At 45.0% G+C, this 25,873-nt stretch overlaps 1 protein-coding gene across 8 annotated transcripts in view; it reads left to right on the top strand.

Moving 5' to 3' along the window:
* Nucleotides 1–25,873, top strand: part of bend5 (BEN domain containing 5) — a 444,711-nt gene that overhangs the window by 283,220 nt on the left and 135,618 nt on the right. For 6 of the 8 annotated variants that reach the window (XM_024003944.1, XM_024003939.1, XM_024003938.1 and 3 more), the window contains one exon: nucleotides 2,039–2,078. In XM_024003944.1, coding sequence (XP_023859712.1) covers nucleotides 2,039–2,078 — 40 coding nt within the window. Of the gene's footprint in view, nucleotides 1–2,038; nucleotides 2,079–25,230; nucleotides 25,555–25,873 lie in introns of those variants that run through there. The other 2 variants (XM_024003945.2, XM_024003943.2) reach the window with 2 other exon arrangements.

The following is a 25,873-nucleotide window of genomic DNA, read 5'->3' as shown; positions in this document are numbered from 1 at the left end:
TCTCTCTCTCTCTCTCTCTCTCTCTCTCTCTCTCTCTCTCTCTCTCTCTTCCTGGGAAACACTAAGCACCTTATCCATGTAAGGAGTGACAATGAGAGAGTGATGCGAGCAGTGTTAGTGTGCTATAATACTCTAATTCACTGTAGATTAATTATCTCAGGATAAGCAGCGTCAGGGTACAGGATTGGGCCAGGCTGAAACACTGTTTGGCAAATCCTCCTCAGTTCCTCTCCAGGCTGGCCAGTGGCACACAGTAACCCTGTGATATGGACGGGCTCGTTACAGTGACGTACAGTATATAGCAGATCAATATTATTTTACTGAGAGCTGTTGTGAATGGGTTTTCACACCTGTATGAATATGGTTTCTACTCTCTTTATTTCACTGAACTGAGTATTCAGGCAACACTAGAATGAATTGTCATGTGACATTTTGATGGATTTTTGTGAATTAGTTACAAGGGAAATATCTTCATGTACACAATATTCTCTGAATGCTGTATCTGTACTGAGCATAGTTTTGTACTTGGAGGTAATCGGTCTGAATATGCCGTGTTGAATGTTTTCAAGGGACTGATTTTAATAACATGGACATACTCCAGTGATTTTGGTCACACAGCCAGCCTTACTTTCCCAAAGAGAGTGTGTCTTGACAAGAGGGAATCATTGTTTTTCTTCCTCCCCACTTTCACTTGCAGAGTAACAGACTGCCAGTAGAGGGCGATACAAAGTTCTAAATAGGAGTTCTGCATGAACATCAGCCTGTTGGTTATTCAAACAAAATCAGAGCGAGGTAATTTATGAATTAGGATAGAATAATTTCAAAATGACTTTATTACAGAAATCAATCAATGGACAAAAAAGATCATGTTGGAATTTTGATTTAATAATTTGTCCACTGCGGTATATATTTTCCTCTTAAACGACATAAGATAATTTTTGAAATCCTCAAAATTGCTTTGAGTTCATGATATGTCTCATGTAATGTAAGCTAAGATAGCATTATCTGTGTAACAATATCTATATGTAGCAACAGTGAGGTCTAGATCCATCTTTCTGTTTTGATATTGATTAGTGCAGTGGCTCCATATCAAATAAGTGGTGAGAACAGCCTACACAGGTGTCTTACTGGGGCTGGTTGCTCTCATGCTGTCACAGTGACCTCTGCTGCCTCGACTACCACTTCCTCCCTCTCTCTATACTCCACAACACTCACTGTGCATTCATCTGACATTTGTTTAGTGCATCTGAGAGGTTCTGACTCTTGTCCATATGGTGAGAGTGGACCTGAAGCACTGTTGGCTTTGGAGGGATACATATGTGTGTTTTTACATTAAGATGCTTGAATCTTAAAGGAGTTGGCTTCATCCTCTGATTACATTTGCATTGATCACAGTCTGTGGCCCAGCAGGTGAACCTATCGTCAGCATCCAATCAAGGGAATGACAAAAATATGTAGCATCGCGTGAATACACAAACATAAACACACACACACACTCACACCTCCCAAGCCTGTGGTGCATGATCTGGTTCCTCACACAGTGTAAGAGAGGGAGAAGGTGTTGATTAATGCAGCACTCAGGAGCCTGCAGCCTTGGCAGAGGGTTAAAGAGAGGGGTGAGCTAGCACCTCTTCTGGCCCCCCTCTCCAAACTAGAGACATGAAGTGTAAAATTGGGCACACTCTCATAAACACTCCATCACACAGGCCGAGCGGACAGGCAAGGCACATTCCCCTGGCTGCAATAGAGACAACACAGAGAACGAATGTTGGAAATGGATCAGACAAACTATTGCCTTGTGCAAAAATAATAAACTGATGCCGACCAATTTTACGACTGAGATAAACAGTAAATGGCTGTTTGTGTCCAGTCACAAACAGATGTTACTTGCTATATGCGTATGCCCATAATATAATGTAGCATACATGTTCGTATACTCTAATTTGACATTTTATTTGTTCTGGAGAGATTTCGACTTGACCAACCCATTTCCGCCCTAAGACCTTCTGACCTTGCTTCTCTTCTCTTTTCCTTACAGCAACAGCGACGTCTTGACCTCCTAACCATCACCAGCCCTGGTGAGTGCCCAATGTTTCCTAACTCTACTGATGCTGATGGGGTGTGTGTGAGAGAGAGAGTGAGTGAGTGTTGACATTAGACAGAAAAAAACAGTGGACAGAAAACAACTTCTGTTTGCAGAGCTGATAGTGACTACTAGCAGAGTACACGTTAAAAGATAAAGGTTCCCTGGATAATGGGGCACTACAGGATCAGTTACCAGACACCCTGGTGTCATTGCTTTGTTCATTTTAGCACCCTGATAGCGTACACTCACATCCACTTTAAACTTTCAAAATGTCTGCACGATGTTATAGCAATGTGAATGAAGACATCAAAATATCTATTATGTTTATTTTCATTTAATTGGATTTAATGGGAATAACTCTTGTCTATTATTTTCATATTATATGGTATCATGAAACAGCATGTGTGTGCTGCTCAGCGGAGCTGCGATGTGTTGTGATCTGGATCGCCCCAGTTGGACTGGTGCTGCTCTAAAGAGCCTTTGCTGGGGAAGGCGAACCCAATGTCTTGTAAAAGCAGCTGGGTGATGGAGAAAATTGCAGAGATGGCGAGGGGAAACAGATGGGTACGCCAGAAATGATACAGTGCCTATTATGTCTAAATTATCTGGATGGTCTAATATGCTTTGATTAAAATAATGCTTATGTGAGGGAGGCACGTGGAGCCTGCTAATTTCACAGATTTATTTGGCATCTGTTCCCCATGCCCAGGAAAGAATATCTCTGACCTTGACAACTCTGAAAAGGGCAATCAGACATGCAGAGTATTATATGTCATATCAGGGTCTTTGTTTCTTTTTTAAGTGACAACTCTTCTGCTCAATGCATTGGCCAGTCTGGTTAGTTTCCTGGTTTTTGATTTTATTTTGGCTGCGTATACAGGCAGGACTGCTGTACTGTACTCCTTGCAGACATATTGTATGGACCTGCACTGTGCTTATTACAATTCACAGTGGGAGAACAATAATGAGTCAAATATAAAAAAAAGCATTTCTCACTTCCCCCCCACCTGTGACTCTTCACTGGGCCCTTGCAGTCTGTGGTAAGGTTATTATGCCCGTTGTATGGAAAACAGCCTGTGCTTTTAGATGAATGAGGCTGATACGGAGGCAACAACAAGAGGACACTCTCTCCCTTTCTGCCTCAAGATTAAAGGAGACTCGATCTCTTCTTCTCTCCCTATCTTTTCTCTCCTATCTTTTCAATCCCTCCCTTTCTATCCTCTCTCCAAGACATCTCTCCACTCTCCTCTTTCTCTTACAGTACGTGCAGTAGGGCAGCGGGGCTGCAGACGGTGCTGGAGGTGTGAGGACACTAATAAGATCAAGTGGGGCCATGGCCGTGGGTGTGGGGGTCTGAGGGAGGGTCAGAGGAGGAGAGACCCTCAGTGGTTCACAGGGCCCATGCAGCTCAGTGGGTGATGGTGTATGTGAGAGGGAATGGCTCCAGGATGCTCCATGGATCAGCATCAGCCATTCTGGCCCCAGCCTCCGTCCAGGGGCCCTCATTAGCCCCTCTGTCTGAAGTGCGCTTCCCCCACAACCTAGGTATTCCGTCTTTAATTGGACACTTGAGCGGAGCGATGTGCATCTGGGTCTATTGAAGTCTGACATTTCAGACTGCTGACCTTTCCAGACCTGCCACAACTAAATAATGATTAGCCCTGGCCATTGTTTTCACCACAATGGTACACTAACACACACACTGCGGTGTGCCCAGGAGGAGAGGAAAGGTGCTAAACTAAACACCTGCAGTATCTACACTCTCTGACCAAAATACACATACTGTACCCAGAAACCTTTATTCACACAAATGCTGGGAGAATAGGCTTTGGGTGGTCACAATTTTTTGAGAACATATTGTCAATCTATTGATCTCAATGACCTTTTCATATATCTGGATTCCCTACAATAGTGTGTTGAACTAAATTAACTTAGCTTCGCTGTGTTAAGTTCCTTTTCCCCTTCATATGCTCTGTGCGTTACAGGGGGGAAAAGGTCAATCACATTCATGAGATTTGGATAGATGTGCGAGGCCTCGGAGCAGAGAGATAATAGGCAACCTTCAGATGTCCTCTAATGGTATGGTCGTTTCTCTTCAGTCTCAGTCTTCAGTCTCTCTAGGGCTGTGGGACTCCACTCTCTCAGGGCCCTGATATTACTATACACAGGTTGGCCTTTAAGCAACAAAAACGATTAACACAACCATGGGGCAAAACAGATGAGGTTGGCTTAGATTGTTGACAACATGTAAGCTACAGTATGTTTTGTCTCCAATGTTTATTGAAAACATAAATACATTTGCACAATGAGAACTTGTATCCTCTCAAATATATCTTTACAGTTGTTGGTTAGCTAGCAAGAGAATTTTAGCAATAATTATTAGCATTGACATGAAATCAGTCAAAACACCTCAAAACAAGACATGGTGTCAAGGACAAGCTGAACTGAGCCACTTACGATTCCCCACATAGCAGTTTGTCATTCTTGCTTGCAATCTGGCCATCCAGAATCACAACATCTATAGAGCCCTCTTCCCCCCCCCCCAACGCTCTTTCTTTCTATCTTTCCTTCTCTCTCGATCACTCAATACCTTTCAGTTCCTCTTCATTTATCTAAATCTCACAATTACCACACATGCCTCAGAACAAAGGCCTCATAAACAAATTAGCCAGAGGATAGGTGGGTTGTTTGTGGGGAGAAATCTTGACAGGTTCCCTCACACCTCTTATGCATGATGTGACAGTCAGTATGTTTTGCACAATGTTGTATTGTCCTTCAGTTTTCATTTACAGATAAGCAACAGTATGTCACTTTTTATCTCTGTTTAACACATGCCACTCCACGTTAGAGAACTGGAGTCTGAAGTAGACTAGATGTAGGCCTATACAGAAAGCCATTCATTCCTTGTGAAAAGCTGAAACTGAAAGAGTCCATTTGTACATTTATTTTTCCTAGTGGCATCACATTGTCTTATGCCAGACTTCTGAGAGGCTGCATAGCTTTCAGTCCGAGTCTGCTGGTGTGATATCCACTGGTGAGAGGCCCAGTGGCTGGCTGCTGGCGTGGCTCCCCAGGACAGGCCTCTGCTCTGTGTGTGGATGGGACTCTAGGGCTTCAGCCAGCAGGGCAGCGGGACAGCTGCACAGGCCTGCTCTCAATACCTGGGCTCTGGAGCTGGAGCTGGGCTGGAGCGGAGAGATGTGTCTTTAATGGAACGCAGGGACTTAGCGCCTTGCTGAGATAGAGAGGGACATTATTTATAAAACACTATCAGGGCTTTGTATAAATGAGCAGCTGTGAAAACAACACTTTCTATTATTGCCCTAATTATATCCTTTCTCTGTGAATTTGCATATTTTATCTCCCTGAAATTCATTATAGGGGACTTTGCTATCGTTTTAATGAAGGAAAGAATACAACACAACAAAGAGACGGCTGAGCAGTGGAGGGGGCTCTCTCTTCTCTGGCTGCTTTATATTGACTATTTTCCAGTAGATTTTTTCGAAACCCTCTCAGAAGCGTGGCTAAATAAGCAAGAGCCTGCTAATGAATTGAGAATGAGTGTGATAATTCAGCAGGCAAAGACGAGTGAGGTCCACAGTAGGGAAAGATATTTAGAAAATATGCATCATTAAACCATTATTTAAAATCATGTCTCTTTCCTACACTCAATATTTTTGACTACTAATGCCTAGAGTAAATATTCCCTGCCTTGCAAATACCACAATTTCACACTCTTCACAAAATCAGCCACAGTTTTCGTGTCTGGCATGTGAACAACAAAGCTAAAACTCAAAGGACACTAAATGACAATTCACAACATTGCTTTCCGGGTAACTCCCTCTGTCTTATTTGAAGAAAGAAGATGTTGGAAAACGTAAACAACATTTTAACAGCATCTTTGCTCCAACAGGGAAGACAGCTGTGATTATTTCTTTGTCACCAGAGCCACCACTGTTGCTGAGCACTGCTGTGTAGCAAATCCTTATAGAAAAAATAGATTGGATTTTTGTTCCTGGGTGCCTTTTGTATCTCCAGTAAGGGAGTGTATAATAGAGGTTGATACCGTGGTGTCTGTCCTGTGTGGATTGAGTTGGTGGGGGCTGGTGTGGTTGTGTGGAGTTGTGCAACAACCATAGCACCCATTGAACAGCAGCAGTCTCTGCTCTGCGACCTGCTCAGGCTCTCTTTCACAGCTGCTGGGCTAATATGGTTGATATGGTTACCTGTCGACTAGGCAGGCTTGTTTGCAGGGTCACTTCATTAGCTTTTTCTCAGTCTCTTACTTAGCAGTGGCGTCGTGTGTTGGCTCAATAAGGAGCAGCTAGCTGTCAGGCTGTATCTGCTGCGCCGTGTAGCACCTGGTTATCAGATCATGTCTCCATGTTCCCTTTCCCCTCTGACATTTACATGTTCTAACAGCCCAAGATGAGCTGTGTTTTCACTGTGTCATATTAACTTGTCTCCATTATCTGGATGTGAAAGGAGATGCTTGTCACCATCAAAAGGGAATCTTGCTCCGTTTGCTCATTTTGAAGGGGCCCTTCTTTACTGAGAAATATCTGTTGTGAAATGTAATGTCTCTTTGCGGTGGGTGTGTTTCATTAATGGACCTTTTGTTTCTCTGCTTTTGCTCATTGAAACGAAGCAGGGAACAACAGTGCGCCACAAAAATATGTTGATTGAAAATTGACCAAGCCGTTAAACAAATGTGAGTATCCATTTGAAATAGCCTGTGTGTATTCATTTTGAATTCCAAGAACTTAGATCCCCCCTCTACGTTGTAGGCGGCATACAAACAAATTGCATTGTATGAGGTATTTCTCAAAAAAGAAAACAGCAAGAACTTCTTATGGCTGAAGGGGCAGTATTGAGTAGCTTGGATGAAAGGTGCACAGAGGTGCCCAGAGTAAACGGCCTGCTCCTATGTCATATTTGCGAATATATGCATATTATTATTAGTATTGGATAGAAAACACTCTGAAGTTTCTAAAACGGTTTGAATTATGTCTGTGAGTATAACAGAACTCATATGGCAGGCAAAAACCTGAGAAGTTCCACTTTCTGTTTGGATTTTTTCTGGGGGTGGCAGATTTTCAACCAAGCTCTCATTAAAATTACAGCGAGATATGGATGAGTTTTCACTTCCTACGGCTTCCACTAGATGTCAACAGTCAATAGAACTTTGTCTGTTGATTCTAATGTGAAGGGGGGCCGAAAGAGACAGGAATGAGTAATCACTGCCATGAGGTGCCCTGTAACGTCCTGACCAGAGTTCTTATGTGTTTTGCTTGTTTAGTGTTGGTCAGGACGTGAGCTGGGTGGGAATTCTATGTTGTGTGTCTAGTTCGTCTGTTTCTGTGTCCAGCCTAATATGGTTCTCAATCAGAGGCAGCTGTCAATCGTTGTCCCTGATTGAGAATCATATATAGGTGGCTTGTTTTGTGTTGGGGATTGTGGGTGGTTGTTTCCTGTCTTAGTGTTCTGCACCAGATAGGACTGTTATCGGTTTGCCACATTTTGTATTTTGTTATTTGTTAAGTGTTAAGTGTTCACTGTTTATTAGTGTTATTAAACATGTTCAGCACTGGCTACGCTGCGTGTTGGTCCGATCCTGCTACACTCTCTCTTCTAGTAAGAGAGGGAAGGCTGCCGTTACAGAACCACCCACCAAACTCTGACCAAGCAGCGTGAGTACGGCAGCAGCAGCAGCAGCGGCCCACTACACAGGAATCCTGGACATGGGAGGAAATTCTGGAGGTAAAGGACACTGGCTCACATTGGAGAATATGCCGCTCTCGGGAGAGAATGGAGGCAGCTAAGCCCAGGAGAGGTGGTATGAGGAGGCAGCACGGAAGCGTGGCTGGAAGCCGTGAAGAAACCCCAAAAATGTATGGGGGGGGGGGGGGGGCTAAAGGGTAGTGTGGCGAAGGTAGGTAGGAAACCTGCGCCCACTTCCCATGCTTACCGTGGAGAGCGGGAGTACGGGCAGACACCGTGTTATGCGGAAGAGCGCACGGTGTTCCCTGTAGTGTGCATAGCCCGGTGCGGGTTATTCCACCTCCCCGCACTGGGCGGGCTAGATTGAGCCAAGTGCCATGAAGCGGCTCAACATATCTGGCCTCCAGTACGCTCCTCTGGGCCGGTGTACATGGACCAGCCTTACGTATGGTGTCCCCGGTTCGCCAAACACAGCCCAGTGCGGGTTATTCCACCTCCCGCATTGGAAGGGCTACGGGGAGCATTCAACCAGGTAAGGTTGGGCAGGCTCGGTGCTCAAGGGAGCCAGTACGCCTGCACGGTCCGGTATATCCGGCGCCACCTTCCCGCCCCCCAGTACCACCAGTGCCTACACCACGCACCAGGCTTCTAGTGCGTCTCCAGAGCCCTGTTCCTCCTCCACGCACTCTCCCTGTGGTGCGTGTCTCCAGCCCAGTGCCTCCAGTTCCGGCACCACGCACCAAATCTCCTGTGCGTCTCAGAGCCCTGTACGCACTGTTCCTTCTCCCGCACTAGCCTTGAGTGCGTGTCTCCAGTCCGGTACCACCAGTTCCGGCACCACGCACCAGGCTACTGTGGCGCCTCAGCAGGTCAGAGTCGGCCGTCTGCCCAACGCCGCCTGCACTGCTCGTCTGCCCAGTGCCGTCTGAGCCATCCGTCTGCCCAGCGCCGTCTGAGCCATCCTCTGTCCCAGCCATTAGAGCCGTCCGTCAGTCAGGAGCCGCTAGAGCCGTCCGTCAGTCAGGAGCGCCAGACCGCCAGCCAGTACGAGCTGCCAGAGCCGCCAGCCAGTCAGGAGCTGCCAGAGCCGCCAGCCAGTCAGGAGCTGCCAGAGCCGCCAGCCAGTCAGGAGCTGCCCTCCAGTCAGGAGCTGCCTTCCAGTCATGAGCTGCCCGCCAGCATGAGCTGCCCGCCAGTCATGGCTGCCGCAGTAGAGCTGCCCGCCAGTCATGAGCTGCCCCCAGTCATGAGCTGCCCATTCAGTCATGAGCTGCCCTCCATCATGAGCTGCCCTCCAGTCATGAGCTGCCTTCCAGTCATGAGCTGCCCTCGCCGGAGCTGCTCTCCTCAGCCCGGAGCTGCCCATTAGTCTGGAGCTGCCTTCAGTCCAGAGCTGCCCTTCAGTCCTGAGCTGCCCTTCAGTCCTGAGCTGCCCCTCTGTCTGAGCTACTCTCTCTGTCTGAGCTGTCTCCTAAATATGTGGGGCCTTGGGAGGATTCCTAGGCCAAGGTCGGGGCGAGGGTCGCCACTCAAAGGACGCTAAGGAGGGGACAAAGACAGTGTGGGAGTGGTGTCCTCGACCGCCGGAGCCGCCACCGCGGACAGATGCCCACCCAGACCCTCCTCTTGAGTTTTAGGGGTGCGTCAGAGTCCGCACCTCAGGAGGGGGTACTGTAACGTCCTGACCAGAGTTCTTATGTGTTTTGCTTGTTTAGTGTTGGTCAGGACGTGAGCTGGGTGGGAATTCTTGATTGTGGTCTAGTTCGTCTGTTTCTGTGTCCAGCCTAATATGGTTCTCAATCAGAGGCAGCTGTCAATCGTTGTCCCTGATTGAGAATCATATATAGGTGGCTTGTTTTGTGTTGGGGATTGTGGGTGGTTGTTTCCTGTCTTTGTGTTTTGTCTGCACCAGCTAGGACTGTGACGGTTAGTTTGTTTTGTCATTTTGTATAGTGTCTTGTTTTGTGTTAATTAAATCATGGAAAATTACCACGCTGCACATTGGTCCTCAGATCCTTCTCGCCTCTCCTCGTCTGAGGAGGAGGACGACTTAGACTGCCGTTACATGCCCACTCATTGAACTGGCGCGTTCACGTGAGAGGGAGCTTCGTTCCATCGGTCAACTGAAGTCAATGTAATTCTCCGGTTGGAACGTTATTCAAGCTGTATGTTAACGACATTCTAAAGATTGATTCAGTACATCGTTTGACATGTTTCTACTGACTGCTACGGAACTTTTGGACATTTCGTCACGTTATAGTGGACGCGCTTTGTGACTTTGGTTAGCGCGTTTGGTAAACAATTCCAAAGTAGCTAATTGGACATAATAACGGACATTATCGAACAAATCAAGCATTTATTGTGGACTTGGGATTCCTAGGACTGCATTCTGATGAAGTTCATCAAAGGTAAGGAAACATTTATCATGTGGTTTCTGTTGAGTCCAACATGGCGGCTAATTTGGCTATTGTTCTGAGCTCCGTCTCAGATTATTGCATGGTTTATTTTTCCGTAAAGTTTTTTTAAAATCTGACACAGCGGTTGCATTAAGGAGAGGTATATCTATAATTACATGTGTATAACTTGTATTATCATATACATTTATGATGAGTATTTCTGTTGAAAAGATGTGGCTATGCAAAATCACTTGATGTTTTTGGAACTAGTGAATGTAACGCGCCAATGTAAACTCAGATATTTTTATATAAATATAAACTTTATCAAACAAAACATGCATGTATTGTGTAACATGAAGTCCTATCAGTGTCATCTGATGAAGATAATCAAAGGTTAGTGATTCATTTTATCTCTATTTCTGCTTTTTGTGAAAGCTATCTTTCGCTGGAAAAATGGCTGTTCTTATTGTGGTTTTGTGGTGACCTAACATAACCGTTTGTAGTGCTTTCGCTGAAAAGCATATTTGAAATCGGACACTTTGGTGGGATTAACAACAAGATTACCTTTAAAATGATATAAGACACATGAATGTCTGAGGAATTTTAATTATGAGATTTCTGTTGTTTGGATTTGGCGCCCTGCACTGTCACTGGCTGTTGTCATATCATCCCGGTGATTGCAGCCATAATACAAACGAATTGCATTGTATGAGGTATTTCTCAAAAAAGGAAACAGCAAGAACCAAAAACATGACTTAGCTCTTTGGACATTAATTCAATCACTCAGCTATCATATCTCATAAGCTCAAAATCAATTTCAAGCTCCAGTTACAGGCATATAAACTGATGCTGAGAAGGTGTTTGTGAGATGACCCTGAGTGTCCTTGACTTGTATATTTGGTTTCAGGATCCTGCTGAATGGCTAAAGGCACAGTTCCTCCTCATATGCCGCCTGTCCCTGAGCGGGCTAACTTCTGTTTGGGCATGGGTTTATCTGCTATTATCTGTCAAACATCACACACGAACGACACTGGCCTCTGGTGCAATCCCACAGGCAAGCTGCTGTCATACCAACACCTTCAATGTGTCACTTGCTGCCTCCATTTGTGGCAGCTCCAGGGGCTGTAGGGATAAGCATTAAACCCTATTCCCCAGGACCAAAGCCTCCCTAACAGCTAGGCCTGTGTGTTTAGTAGGCTGACAGTTTGTGGACATGGAAAAATATACTGTGAAAAATCATATTTTGTTTTCCCGTTCAGATGGATTAAATAAACCAGAATAACTTTTATTTGACATTTGCTGTCCATTGTTTGTCATATAGACATGTTTACCTCAGTGAAAATATTTGAAATATTCATGATATATGCAACAAATTGCCAACAACTTTTAGCTAAGTAACTGTGGTGTCTTTATAGTCTATACGTCCATACATCTTTGAGAATTCAATGACCCTCGCCCAGTGGTGTAAAGTACTTAAGTAAAAATACTTTAAAGTACTACTTAAGTCGTTTTTTGGGGGGTATCTGTACTTTACTATGCATGTTTTTGACAACTTTTACTTAACTACATTTCTAAAGAAAATAATGTACTTTTTACTCCATACATTTTCCCTGACACCCAAAAGTACATTTTGAATGCTTAGCAGGACAGGAAAATGGCCCAATTCACGCACTTATCAAGAAAACATCCCTGGGCATCCCTACTGCCTCTGATCTGGCAGACTCATTAAACACAAATTCTTAATTTGTACATGATGTCTGAGTGTTGTAGTGTGCCCCTGTGTCACGACTCCTACCGAAGGTGGCTCCTCTTCCTGTTCGGGTGGCGCTCGGCGGTCGTCGTCACCGGTCTACTAGCTGCCACCGATCCCTTTTCCTTTTCTGTTGGTTTTGTCTTATTAGTTACACCTGTTTCTTGTTTAGGTTTTTTAGTTGGGCTATTTAAGCCGGTAGGCCCGCCTACTCTTTGTGCGGGCTTGTTTTTCCTACTGTGTTATTGTGTGGTAGTGCGTCTCAGTTGTGGGTTTTCCTCCGGACTTGTTTTGTCCTGGTTTCGGGCGATCGCGTTGTGCGCCCAGTAGCTTGGCGCGTACGATTGTCCTGTGCGTAAATAAAGCACTATTTCTGTACCTTCTGCCTCTGCGCCTGACTCCGCACCCACTACGCCTAAGAGCGTTACACCCTGGCTATCCGTAAATAAAAAAACATTGTGCTGTCTGGTTTGCTTAATATAAGCACTTTGAAATGATTTATACCTAAGTATACTTAAAACCAAATACTTTTAGACTTTTACTCAAGTAGTATTTTACTGGGTGACTTTTACTCAAGTATGACAATTGGGTACTTTTTCCACCACTGCCCTCGCCAATCAATACAAAATACCCAGGGGGAAGAGTGGCCCTAATGAACTGAATAGTTTGGCGCTGAAATGTGATCACTATTTCTGCGGCAGTCATTTGTTCTTTTAAGAAAAGATCAATGTCCTCTGGCGTATCAGTGAGAATACACTGTAGGCAGGGGGAGCAATGATACCTCTCTACATATTTAATGAAGGAGTTAGACAAAGTTTGTTCGTGCTCTTGCTGTCAGTTTTGAAGTCTGTCTTTGGTCAACCCACACTAGTAATTAATGTCCCTCAGCCTATTGGGGGCCACTGTTCATTTCATGGGCTATCACTTTTTTTAATTGGAAACTGACTACTTTCATGGCCAATTAATTATTTATGAAGTGCTAATTAAGAAGCAAAATAAAGGAACACTATGACCATACTTAAAATGTAAAAAACATAATTGTTATGTAAATAGTCCCTTGATCAATAGGCTCACCCAAGTTTTAAAAAATACATCTTGGATTCACTTCCATACTGTAACAATGTGCGCTGAGAGTCTGGAAGCAAGTTCAGGGAGTGAGCATTTTCATAAATAAATGAAAACATAATACAAAACAAGAGACACGAACAACGCACAGACATGAAACAGAAACAATGACGCCTGGGGAAGGAACCAAAGGGAGTGACATATATAGGGCAGATAATCAAAGAGGTGATGGAGTCCAGGTGAGTGTCATTATGTGCAGATGCGCGTAATGATGGTGACAGGTGTGCGCCGTAACTAGCAGCCTGGTGACCTAGAGGCCGGAGAGGGAGCACACGTGACACGTACCCTCATTTCCTGTGAGTGTTTACCTTACACTTGTGATCTTAAAGGGATACTTTTGTTTTTGTTCTTTTTTGGTGGTAATGGCGCTGGTGGGAATAGCGGCCGTTTTACAGGCTCCTGACCAATTGTACTATTTTGTGTGTTTTTATGCGCTGATCTTAACTGTCGTTGTACATAATGTTTCCGCCATCGTTTCCTATGACTGAAAAGAGCTTCTGGACATCAAAACAGTTCACTAACAGTTCACTACTAGTTTTGTAGTGATTCATATGTTGATGATGTAAAGAATATTTGCTGGTCTGGTGTGTGTAATGAGGAGCAACCAGATACTGCACTTGACACATTTATGAAATTGCTTATTCCAGTTACTAATAAGCATGCACCCTTCAAGAAAATGACTGTAAAAACTGTTAAATCCCCTTGGATTGATGAGGAATTTAAAAATTGTATGGTTGAGAGGGATGAGGCTAAATGTATGGCAAATAAGTCTGGCAGCCCAACTGATTGGCAAACGTACTGCAAATTAAGAAATCATGTGACTAAGCTAAAGAAAAATGTAAATAAACTATACTATGAAACAAAGATAAATGATATAAAGAATGAGGGTAAAACGCTTTGTAGCACCTTAAATTACATTTTGAGGGAAATAGCCAACTCGGCTCCATCATTCATTGAATCAGATGGCTCATTTATCACGAAACCCACTGATGTTGCCAACTACTTTAATGACTTTTTCATTGGCAAGATAAGCAAACTTAGGAATGACATGCCAGCAACACTACACATCCAAGTATATCTGACCAAATTATGAAAGACAAGAATTGTACTTTTGAATTCCGTAAAGTCAGTGTGGAAGAGGTGAAAAAGATATTGTTGTTTATCAACAATGACAAGCCACCGGGGTCTGACAATCTGGATGGAAAATTACTGAGGATAATAGTGGATGATATTGCCACTCCTATTTGCCACATCTTCAATTTAAGCCTACTGGAAAGTGGGTGCCCTCAGGCCTGGAGGGAAGCTAAAATCATTCCGCTACCCAAGAATAGTAAAACCCTCTTTACTGGCTCAAATAGCTGACCGACCAGCCTGTTACCAACCCTTTGTAAACTTCTGGAAAAAATGGTGTTTGACCAGATACAATGATACTATTTCACAGTAAACAAATTGACAACAGAATTTCAGCATGCATATAGGGAAGGACACTCAACAAGCTCAGCAGTTACGCACTTGACTGATGATTGGCTGAGAGAAATTGATGATAAAATTATTGTGGTACAGTCTTGTTAGACTTCAGTGCAGCTTTTGACATTATCGATCATAGTCTGCTGCTGGAAAAACGTATGTGTTATGGCTTTATACCCCCTGCTATAATGTGGATAAAGAGTTACTTGTCTAACAGAACCCAGAGGGTGTTCTTTAATGGAAGCCTCTCAAACATAATCCAGGTAGAATCAGGAATTCCCCAGGGTAGCTGTTTAGGCCCCTTGCATTTTTCAATCTTTACTAACGACATGCAACTGGCTTTGAGTAAGGCCAGTGTGTTTATGTATGTGGATGACTTAACACTACTGTATATACGTTAGCTACTATGTGACTGAAATGACTGCAACACTTAACAAAGAGCTGCAGTTAGTTTCGGAATGGGTAGCAAGGAATAAGTTAGTCCTAAATATTTCCAAAACTAAAAGCATTGTATTTGGGACAAATCATACACTAAACCCTAAACCTCAACTACATCTCGTAATGAATCATGTGGAAATTGAGCAAGTTGAGGGGACTAAACTGCTTGGAGTAACCCTGGATTGTAAACTGTCATGGTCAAAACATATAGATACAACAGTAGCTAAGATGGGGAGAAGTTTGTCCATAATAAAGCGCTGCTCTGCCTTCTTAACAATGCTATCAACAAGGCAAGTTCTACAGGCCATAGTTTTGTCGCACCTATACTACTGTTCAGTAGTGTGGTCAGGTGCTACAAAGAGGGACTTGGGAAAATTGCAGTTGGCTCAGAACAGAGCAGCACGGTTGGCCCTTAAAAGTACACATTAACGACATGCATGTAAATCTCTCATGGATCAAAGTGGAAGAGAGATTGACTTCATCATTACTTGTTTTTGTAAGAGATGTTCACAAGCTAAATGTACAGAGCTGTCTGTTAAAAATACTAGCACACCCATACATACCCCACAAGACATGCCACCAGAGGTCTCTTCACAGTCCCCAAGTCCAGAACAGACTATGGGAGGTGCACAGTACTACATAGAGCAATAACTACATGGAGCTCTATTCCACATCAAGTAACTGATGCAAGCAGTAGAATCAGACTTAAAAGCAGGTAAAAATACACCTTATGGAACAGCGGGGACTGTGAAGCAACACAAACATAGGCACAGACACATGCATACACACACATGATAACATACACACTATACACACACGTACACATGGATTTTGCAGTGTAGATATGTGGAAGTGGAGTATAGGTCTGAGGGCACACACTTAGTGTGTTGTGAATTCTGTAATGCATGTATTGTAATGTTTTTAAAATTGTATATAACTGCCTTTATTTTGCAGGACCCCAGGAAGGCAGCAGCTAATGGGGATCCATAATAAATACAAATAGCTGTCTATTTACAGTTCAAGTCGGAAGTTTACATACACCTCAGCCAAATACATTTAAACTCAGTTTTTCACAATTCCTGACATTTAATCCTAGTAAAAATGTCCTGTTTTAGGACAGTTAGGATCACCACTTTATTTTAAGAAGGTGAAATGTCAGAATAATAGTAGAGAGAATGATTTATTTCAGCTTTTATTTCTTTCATCACATTCCCAGTGGGTCAGAAGTTTACATACACTCAATTAGTATTTGGTAGCTGTCACGTTCCTGGAATCATGGAAACTTACCACTCTGCACATTGGTCCTCCGATCCTTCTCACCTCTCCTCGTCCGAGGAGGAGGAAGAAATAGACTGCCGTTACAGAAACACCCACCACCAAAGGACCAAGCAGAGTGGTAAAGGACAGCAGCAGCAGCGGCAGAGGACACAGGACTCATGGACTTGGGAGGAGTTTCTGGACGGCAAGGGACCCTGGGCTCAGCCAGGGGAATATCGCCGTCCCAAAGCAGAGTTGGAGGCAGCGAAGGCAGAGAGGCGCTGGTATGAGGAGGCAGCGCGGCGACGCGGTTGGAAGCCCGAGAGTCAGACCCAAACATTTCTTGGGGGGGGCACACGCGGAGTGTGGCTAAGCCGGGTAGGAGACCTGAGCCAACTCCCCGTGCTTACCGTGGAGTGAGAGGGCGTCGTACTGGTCAGGCACCGTGTTATGCGGTGGAGCGCACGGTGTCCCCAGTACGCGTGCTTAGCCCAGTGCGGGCTATTCCACCTCGCCGCACTGGCCGGGCTGGAGTGGGCATCGAGCCGGGTGCCATGAAGCCGGCTCAACACATCTGGTCTCCAGTGCGTCTCCTCGGGCCGGCGTACATGGCACCAGCCTTACGAATGGTGTCCCCGGTTCACCAGCATAGCCCAGTGCGGGCTATTCCACCTCGCCGCACTGGCAGGGCTACGGGGAACATTCAACCAGGTAAGGTTGGGCAGGCTCGGTGCTCAAGAGCTTTTGTACTCTTTCACGGTCCGGTATATCCGGTGCCACCTCCACGTACCAGTCCTCCGGTGGCAGCCCCCCGCACCAGGCTGTCTCTCCGGCTTATCTCTACAGTTGCTCCCGCCTATCCAGCGCTGCCAGAGCCTTCCTCTTCTCCAGCGCAGCCAGAGTCTCTCATCTGTCCAGCGCCATCTGAACTGCCTGTCTGCCCAGCGCCGTCTGAGCTGCCTGCCTGCTCAGCGCCGTCTGAGCTGCCTGCCTGCCCAGCGCCGTCTGAGCTGCCTGCCTGCCCAGCGCCGTCTGAGCCGCCTGCCTGCCCAGCGCCGTCTGAGCTGCCTGCCTGCCCAGCGCCGTCTGAGCTGCCTGCCTGCCCAGCGCCGTCTGAGCTGCCCGTCTGCCCAGCGCCGTCTGAGCTGCCTGCCTGCCCAGCGCCGTCTGAGCTGCCTGCCTGCCCAGCGCCGTCTGAGCTGCCTGCCTGCCCAGCGTCATCTGAGCCGCCCGTCTGTCCCGAGCCGTCAGAGCCGCCCGTCTGTCCCGAGCCATTAGAGCCGTCCGTCAGTCAGGAGCCGCTAGAGCCGTCCGTCCAGTCAGGAGCTGCCAGAGCCGCCAGCCAGCCAGGAGCTGCCAGAGCCGCCAGCCAGCCAGCTGCCAGAGTCAGTCAGCCAGGACCTGCCAGAGCCGTCAGTCAGCCAGGACCTGCCAGCCGCGTCAGTCAGCCAGGACCTGCCGGAGCCGTCAGTCAGCCGGGAGCTGCCAGAGCTGCCTGTCAAGCCGGCGATGCCGGAATTGCCTTTTACTCTGGCGCTGCCGGAGTATCCTGTCCATTCGGGACCCATGGCTAGGGTCCCCAGGCCAAGGTCGGCGGCGAGGATCGCCGCTCATAAGAGGCCACGGGGGCGGTTAAAGAAGTGGACAAAAACAATGGTGAAGTGGGGTCCACGTCCCGCGCCAGAGCGCCACCGGCGACAGACGCCCACCCAGACCCTCCCCTAGAGTTTTAGGTGGTGCGTCCGGAGTCCGCACCTTGACGGGGGGGGGGGGTTCTGTCACGTTCCTGACCTTATTTCCCTTGTTTGTATTTATTTAGTATGGTCAGGGCGTGAGTTGGGGTGGGTTGTCTATGTGTGTTTTTCTATGTTGGGATTTTGTGTTCGGCCTGGTATGATTCTCAATCAGAGGCAGCTGTCAATCGTTGTCCCTGACTGAGAATCATACTTAGGCAGCCGGGGTTTCATGTTTGGTTTGTGGGTGTTTGTTTCCTGTGTCAGTGTTTGTGCCACACGGGACTGTTACGGTTAGTTCGTTTGTTATTTTGTATCGTGTCTTGTTTTCGTGAATATTAAAATCATGGAAACTTACCACTCTGCACATTGGTCCTCCGATCCTTCTCGCCTCTCCTCGTCCGAGGAGGAGGAAGAAATAGACTGCCGTTACAGTAGCATTGCCTTTAAATTGTTTAACTTGGGTCAAACGTTTCGGGTAACCTTCCACAAGCTTCCCATAATAAGTTGAGTGAATTCTGGCCCATTCCTCCTGACAGCTGGTGTAACTGAGCCTCCTTGCTTGCACCAGCTTTTTCAGTTCTGCCCACAAATGTTCTATAGGATTGAGGTCAGGGCTTTGTGATGGCCACTTCAATACCTTGACTTTGTTGTCCTTAAGCCATTTTGCCACAACTTTGGAAGTATGCTTGCGGTCATTGGCCATTTGGAAGACCCATTTGCGACCAAGCTTTAACTTCCTGACTGATGTCTTGAGATGTTTCGTCAATATATCCGCATAATTTTCCTGCCTCATGATGCCATCTATTTTGTGAAGTGCACCAGTCCCACCTGCAGCAAAGCACCACCACAACATGATGCTGCCACCCCCGTGCTTCCCGGTTGGGATGGTGTTCTTCGGCTTGCAAGCCTCCCCCTTTTTCCTCCAAACATAATGATGGTCATTATGGCCAAACAGTTCTATTTTTGTTTTATCAGACCAGAGGAAATTTCTCCAAAAAGTATGTTCTTTGTCCTCATGTGCAGTTGCAAACCGTAGTCTGGCTTTTTCATGGCGTTTTGGAGCAGTGGCTTCTTCCTTGCTTAGCGGCCTTTCAGGTTATGTCGATATAGGACTCGTTTTACTGTGGATATAGATACTTTTGTACCGGTTTCCTTCAGCATCTTCACAAGGGCCTTTGCTGTTGTTCTGGGATTGATTTGCACTTTTCGCACCAAAGTATGTTAATCTCTAGGAGACAGAACGCGTCTCCTTCCTGAGCGGTATGACGGCTGCATGGTCCCATGGTGTTTATACTTGCGTACTATTGTTTGTACAGATGAATGTGGTACCTTCAGGCTTTTGGAAAATGCTCCCAATGATGAACCAGACTTGTGGAGGTCTACAATTTTTTTTCTGAGGTCTTGGCTGATTTCTTTTGATTTTCCCATGATGTCAAGCAAAAAGGCACTGCGTTTGAAAGTAGGGCCTTGAAAACATCCACAGGTAACACCTCCCAATTCGACTCAAATTCCTATCAGAATCTTCTAAAGCCATTACATATTTTTCTGGAATTTTCCAAGCTGTTTGAAGGCACAGTCAACTTAGTGTACGTAAACTTCTGACCCACTGGAATTGTGATACAGTGAATTATAAGTGAAATAATCTGTCTGTAAACAATTGTTGGAAAAATTACTTGTGTCATGCACAAAGTAGATGTCCTAACCGACTTGCCAAAACTATAGTTTGTTAACAAGAAATTTGTGGAGCGGTTGAAAAACGAGTTTTAATGACTCCAACCTAAGTGTATGTAAACTTCCAACTTCAACTGTACCTCCGCCAACCGTTGCTGGCCTGTAAAACCACACCCAACAAGATGTATAGGGCCATGAGCAAAGAAGAAAATGCTCAACCAGAGGCGGCGCTCCTAGTGGCCGGTGACTTTAATGCAGGAAACCTGAAATCCGTTTTACCTCATTTCTACCAGCATTTCACCTGTGCAACTAAAGGTGAAAAAACTCTAGATCACCTTTACTCCACACACAGAGACACATACAGTACAAAGCTCTCCCTCACCCTCCATTCAGCAAATCTGACCATTTCTCTATCCTCATGATTCCTGCTTTACAAGAAAAAACTCAGAGGAAGTACCAGTGATGCGCTCAATACGGAAGTGGTCTGTTTCACTAGCACAGACTGGAATAGGTTCTTGGATTCATCCAATGGCACCGGGTTCATTAATAAGTGCATCGACGTCGTGGTCCCCACAGTGACCGTACGTACATATCCCAACCAGAAGCCATGGATTACAGGCAATATCCGCACTGAGCTAAAGGCTAGAGCCTACGCTTTCAAGGAGCAGGAAACTATTCCGCTACACCCTCCGACGAACCATCAAACGGGTAAAGCGTCAATACAGGACCAAGATCAATTCCTACTACACCGGCTCTGACGCTCGTCAGATGTGACAGGTCTTGCAAACTATCACAGATTACAAAGGGAAACCCTGCCACGATCTGTTCACTGACGCTAGCCTACCAGACAAGCTAAATACCTTCTATGCTCGCTTCGAGGCTAGCAACACTGAACCATGCATGAGAGCACCAGCTGTTTCGGATGACTGTGTGATCGCGCTCTCCGTAGTCGATGTGAGTAAGACCTTTAAACAGGTAAACATTCACAAGGCCGCAGGGCCAGATGGATTACCAGGACGCATACTCAGAGCTTGCGCTGACCAGCAGGCAAGTGTCTTCTGACATTTTCAACCTCTCCCTGACCCAGTCTGTAATACTTACATTTGTCAGGCAGACCACCATAGTCTGTGTGCCCAAGAACGCCAAGGTAACCTTTCTAAATGATTATCGCCCCGTAGCACTCACATCTGTAGCCATGAAAAGCTTTGAAAAGCTGGTCATGGCTCACATCAACACCATATTCCCAGACCCCCTGGACCCACTCTAATTTGCGTACCGCCCCAACAGATCCACAGATGATGCAATCTCTATTGCAATCCACACTGCCCTTTCCCATCTGGACAACAGGAACACCTACCTGAGGATGCTGTTCAGCGTTCAACACCATTGTGCCCTCCAAGCTCATCCCTAAACTGACCCTAGGATTAAACATCTCCCTCTGCAACTGGATCCTGGACTTCCTGAAGGGCCGCCCCAGGTGGATAGGGTAGGCAACAACACATCCGCCATGATGACCCTCAACATGAGGTTCCCTCGAGTGTGTGCTTAGTCCCCTTCTGTACTCCCTGTTCACCCACGACTGCACAACTCCAACACCATCATTAAGTTTGCTAAAAACATGAAGGTGGTAGGCCTGATTACCGACAATTATAAGACATCCTATAGGTAGGAGGTCAGAGACCTGGCAGTGTGATGCCAGGAAAACAACCTCTCCCTCAAGCTCAAGAAAGACAAAGGAGCTGATCGCTGACTACAGGAAATGGAGGGCCGAGTATGTCCCCATTCACATTGACGGGGCTGTAGTGGAGCGGGTCAAGTGCTTGAAGTTCCTCGGTGTCCACATCACTAAGGATCTATCATGGTCCACACACATCAATATAGTCGTGAAGAGAGCACGACAACACCTCTTCCCCCTCTGGAGGCTGAAAAGATTTGGCATGGGCCCTCAGATCCTCAAAAAGTTCTACAGCTGCACCATTGAGAGCATCTTGACTGGCTTCATCACCGCTTGGTATGTCAACCGCTTGGTATGTCAACTGCTTGGCATCCGACCACAAGGCGCTACAGAGTGTAATGCGTACGGCCCAGTAAATCACTGGAGCCGAGCTCCCTGGCATCCAGGCCCTCTCTACCAGGTGGTGTCAAAGGAAGGTCCTAAAAATTATCAAAGACTCCAGCCACCCAAGTCATAGACTCTTCTCTCTGCTACACAATGTCTGGAATCAACAGGACCCTGAACAACTTCTACTTCCAAGCCATAAGACTGCTAAATAGTTAGTTCTCTCTTCATTGTTTTGAATGGACCGTATGTAAGCATTTCACTGTTAGTCTACACCTGTTGTTTACAAAGCATGTGACAAATAACATTTTATTTTATTTGATACTTTGGGATTTTGGCAATTAGGCCCTTTACTTCCCCAGAGTCAGATGCTAGTAGATACCCATAGACTCTCAGCCAATGCACTAATGCTAGTTATGCATTGGCTCACAAAACTACCTCTAACTTCCTTCATACTGGACACAGAGACATAAAAATGGTATCCACAAGTTAATCTGACCCTGGGGAAGGGATGCATTGACAATATCCCGAAGTATCCCTTTAACGCATATTTCGATTAGTTCACCAAATTATCCTGCTGTCCCTGCTGTATGCTCATTTGCCTGGCAAAGGCTGTGGCGTTCTGCATGCCAGCCTGCTGGCGTCAAACCCAGCCTGCCATCAGGCACACCTGTGCGAGCGTCTGTCCATCGCACATATTGGAACAGGTGCTTTGTTTTGATTGGCTGTGCTCTAATGTTAATGCATCCCTAGCATCACAGCGTTTTTACCAACACACAGGCGTGAAGGGACTAAAGACCTGCTGTGAACATATGCGAAGCCCTTTTGAATTCCAGGCACAACGAGATGACGTCCGTCTCAGCAGTCTAATTCCATCATCATCATTATTGCTATTATCCCATGTCTCTTTTTAATACAGGGTAATGTATCACCAATAAAGATAAATGAGAGAGGCAGCGAGGAGCTAATTGGCAGGACATGATGTCTGACTCTACACTGACTAAAGTTTACAGTGTTAACTGCTCCCAAACCTTCAGGAAAATTCAACCTTCATGTAGCCCAACTTCTCTGTTAATACCACTGAGGGGATAGATTTTGTACTCATTGTATTACCTTCTAACTGTGCTATAAAGGTGTATTTAACATGCTGCTTTTATGTATTTAAGGGTGGGGAAACGTCAGTCTACACAGTTTCTTGTGTAATGTCATTTTTACATATGGCAGCCTACTTTTGGTTTGTAGTTTTAATGGTTTTAAGTATATCTATTCTCATGCCACAGTGAGTGCAGTGTTTAGAATTAGTGTGCAGATCTGTTAAGACACATGCTGGGGGTCAGGTAGCTTGAAGTAGAACAGAGGAAGTTCAGTCTTAAGCCTGAGACACTTCAAAACAACAGCTCCTGGAATTGAGCTGTTTTATTGTGCCAGACACCGGCTTGAGGACCTAGCCATTGGACAGTAGATTAGATTAACAGTAATCCTCCATTGGAGACATTGGAGATGAGAAGCTGCTGAAATCTTGCCTACCAGTGATGCTCACTGGTCTAGTTTATTAAAGCCCTGTACAAGTGTCCTTTGTCTTTCTATTTCAGGGTTTCAGAAAGTAATTTTGTTTTTCTCGTTGTCTTATCCCAGGATGATTGACGCTTAACTGATACACAACTCATTTAACTATGAATGTTAGCAATTTACACTGAGTGCACAAAACATTAGGGACACCTTCCAAATATTGAGTTGCACCCCCTTTTGCCCTCTGAACAGCCACAATTCATTGGGGCATGGACTCTACAAGGTGTCGAAAGCGTTCCACAGGGATGATAGCCCAGGTTGACCCCAACGATTCCCACAGGGGTGTCAAGTTAGCTGGATGGTGTACCATTCTTTATACACACAGGAAACTGTTGAGCGTGAAAAACCCAGCAGCTTTGCAGTTCTTGACACTCAAACCAGTATGCCTGGCACCTACAACCATACACCGTTTAAAGGCACTTAGATATTTTGTCTTGCCCATTCACCGTTTGAATGGCACACATACACAATCCATGTCTCAATTATCTCAAGGCTTAAAAATCCTTCTTTAACCTGTCTCCTTCCCTTCACTGATTGAAGTGGATTTTACCGGTGACATCAATAAGGGATCATAGCATTCACCTGGATTATTCTGATCAGTCTATGTCATGTTTTTTACACTCAGTGTATATCAGTGTATTACTTAGCACTTTATTTTGGTACTGTTTCCCACTCACATGTACACTACAGAGAATATTTTAGCTGCCCAGAGAGATCCCCATTGGGGTTACAGCGGTAGTATCTAGGTACCACATTGAAATAGGAGATCAACCTCTAGTACAACAATTGAAATAGCCAACTGGTTACCTGTCCTCATTCTCCGTCAGAAAACATCTCCACTGGACAATAACTCTCAGAACCCTCAGCAAGAGGAAACTCATAAGTGAAATTACAGCAACCTATGCCCCGAGCCTTGATGTCTGATCTGAATCAAAAAATGAAATTAAATAACAGAGTAGAAAAGGCATCCAAGTTCTGCATCAGTTACTTTTCAATTACGACAGGCGAAGCAGAACGAAATTGTTAGTGCCATTTATCGACTATGCTACTCTCTATTAAAGTACAAGTGAAGAAATCCATTCCATTGTGTAACAGCCTGACTATTTTACTATAACAAAGAGTTTCCTTTCTGTCAGATGGCTTTTGTCATCTAGTGTGAAGAAAAGGTACACCAGGCAACACATTGACTGAGACACACTTGTACGCCCACAGACAAATAGAATCAGAGATCAGACCAGATAATCATCTCTGTGGCCCTTCTTCTCTTCTCTTGGTTTCATTCCAGGGGGTTGAGGACTCAATGGGACCTACAGAGGCAGAATGAAAGTAATAGGTGAATGTATTGATTACACTAATGATTGGTTTGTGGAAATGCCATGTCTTTAACTGGAAGTATCTGGAAAGAAACAGCAGGAAAAAAGCTGAAATATTAGTCAGCTCACTAGGAACCATGTTTCTTGAATATCCCCAGTAGTTTAGGAAGTTGACTTTTATTGTATTTCAAACTATGATTTCCATATGTACAAACACCAAAATAAAGATTCCTTTAGATTAAACTTCTGTGATGACAAATGTGTGATTTATCACAGACAGTCACAATCACAAACAAGGTAATATCCTGCATATCCTTTTGAGTTACAGTAAGGGGAAGACTTTAAATCAATCACGTTTTGTGCCCCCGCCCCCTACAATTTTTTTGGGGAAAGCATAAAAAAATGTTAAATCACGTTATGGCGCAAACACTGTCATTTTCGCGCGGGTTTGACTGAATTCCTGCCCATGCCTTTACTGTAGGATATTATGTGTGCCCTGTGTTGATAATGTGTACTCTGTCAGTAAATATATATTTTATTTTATTAAATTATTTCATGAATTTATTTTACATTTAATTTTGATGAAGAAAATATTAGTTTATTCTTCTCTCCATTAGCAATGTCTTGTGATGGAGCGCGCGGCAAATTTCCTGAAGTGATGTAGACCAGGCCAGAGTAGCAGAGGGCAGAATAGAAACCCTTCCCAATTCCACTTTATATTTGTTTAAATACTTATACTTAGAGGGAAAACTGTCAACCAAATCAAAGTAAAGGACCAAAGAAAAATAATGTATGCTTTTGTGAGGTTCTTGGAAGACGATATGTGCTACGCTTTACCTGCTTCAAATGTGAAAGATTTTAGACCTCTGCACAAAACAGATTTTGATAATCAGGTGTATCTGGTTCTCAGAACAGAAGAGAATGGTGCAGGCCAGCCGGGAAAAGCACAGATTCTTGCCCTTGCAGGTAAGTTAGCTTCATGATCTCTTTGTTTTACTGTTTATGCATTGAAATAGTTAAAATGTTTGAAGTGAGACACATCAGAGAAGAAGATAACACGGTCTTCTGTCAAAAACACTAACTTAGCTAGCTAGCTATGAAGCTAACATTGTTCTCGCAATGATGCTATTGCTAACGTTACCTAGCTTGCAAGTTTACAGATATATTTGCTCTCATCACATATTTACATATGAAAGCTACATAGAGTTCTTGCTGACATTGTTTTCAGCTAACGTGGCTAGCTATCTAAACTAACTAATGTATAGCTAGTTATGTGACATCAACG

The sequence above is a fragment of the Salvelinus sp. IW2-2015 genome, linkage group LG16, assembly GCF_002910315.2.
Source record: "Salvelinus sp. IW2-2015 linkage group LG16, ASM291031v2, whole genome shotgun sequence".
Lineage (NCBI taxonomy): Eukaryota > Metazoa > Chordata > Actinopteri > Salmoniformes > Salmonidae > Salvelinus > Salvelinus sp. IW2-2015.
This window is presented reverse-complemented; position numbering and strand designations above follow the sequence as displayed.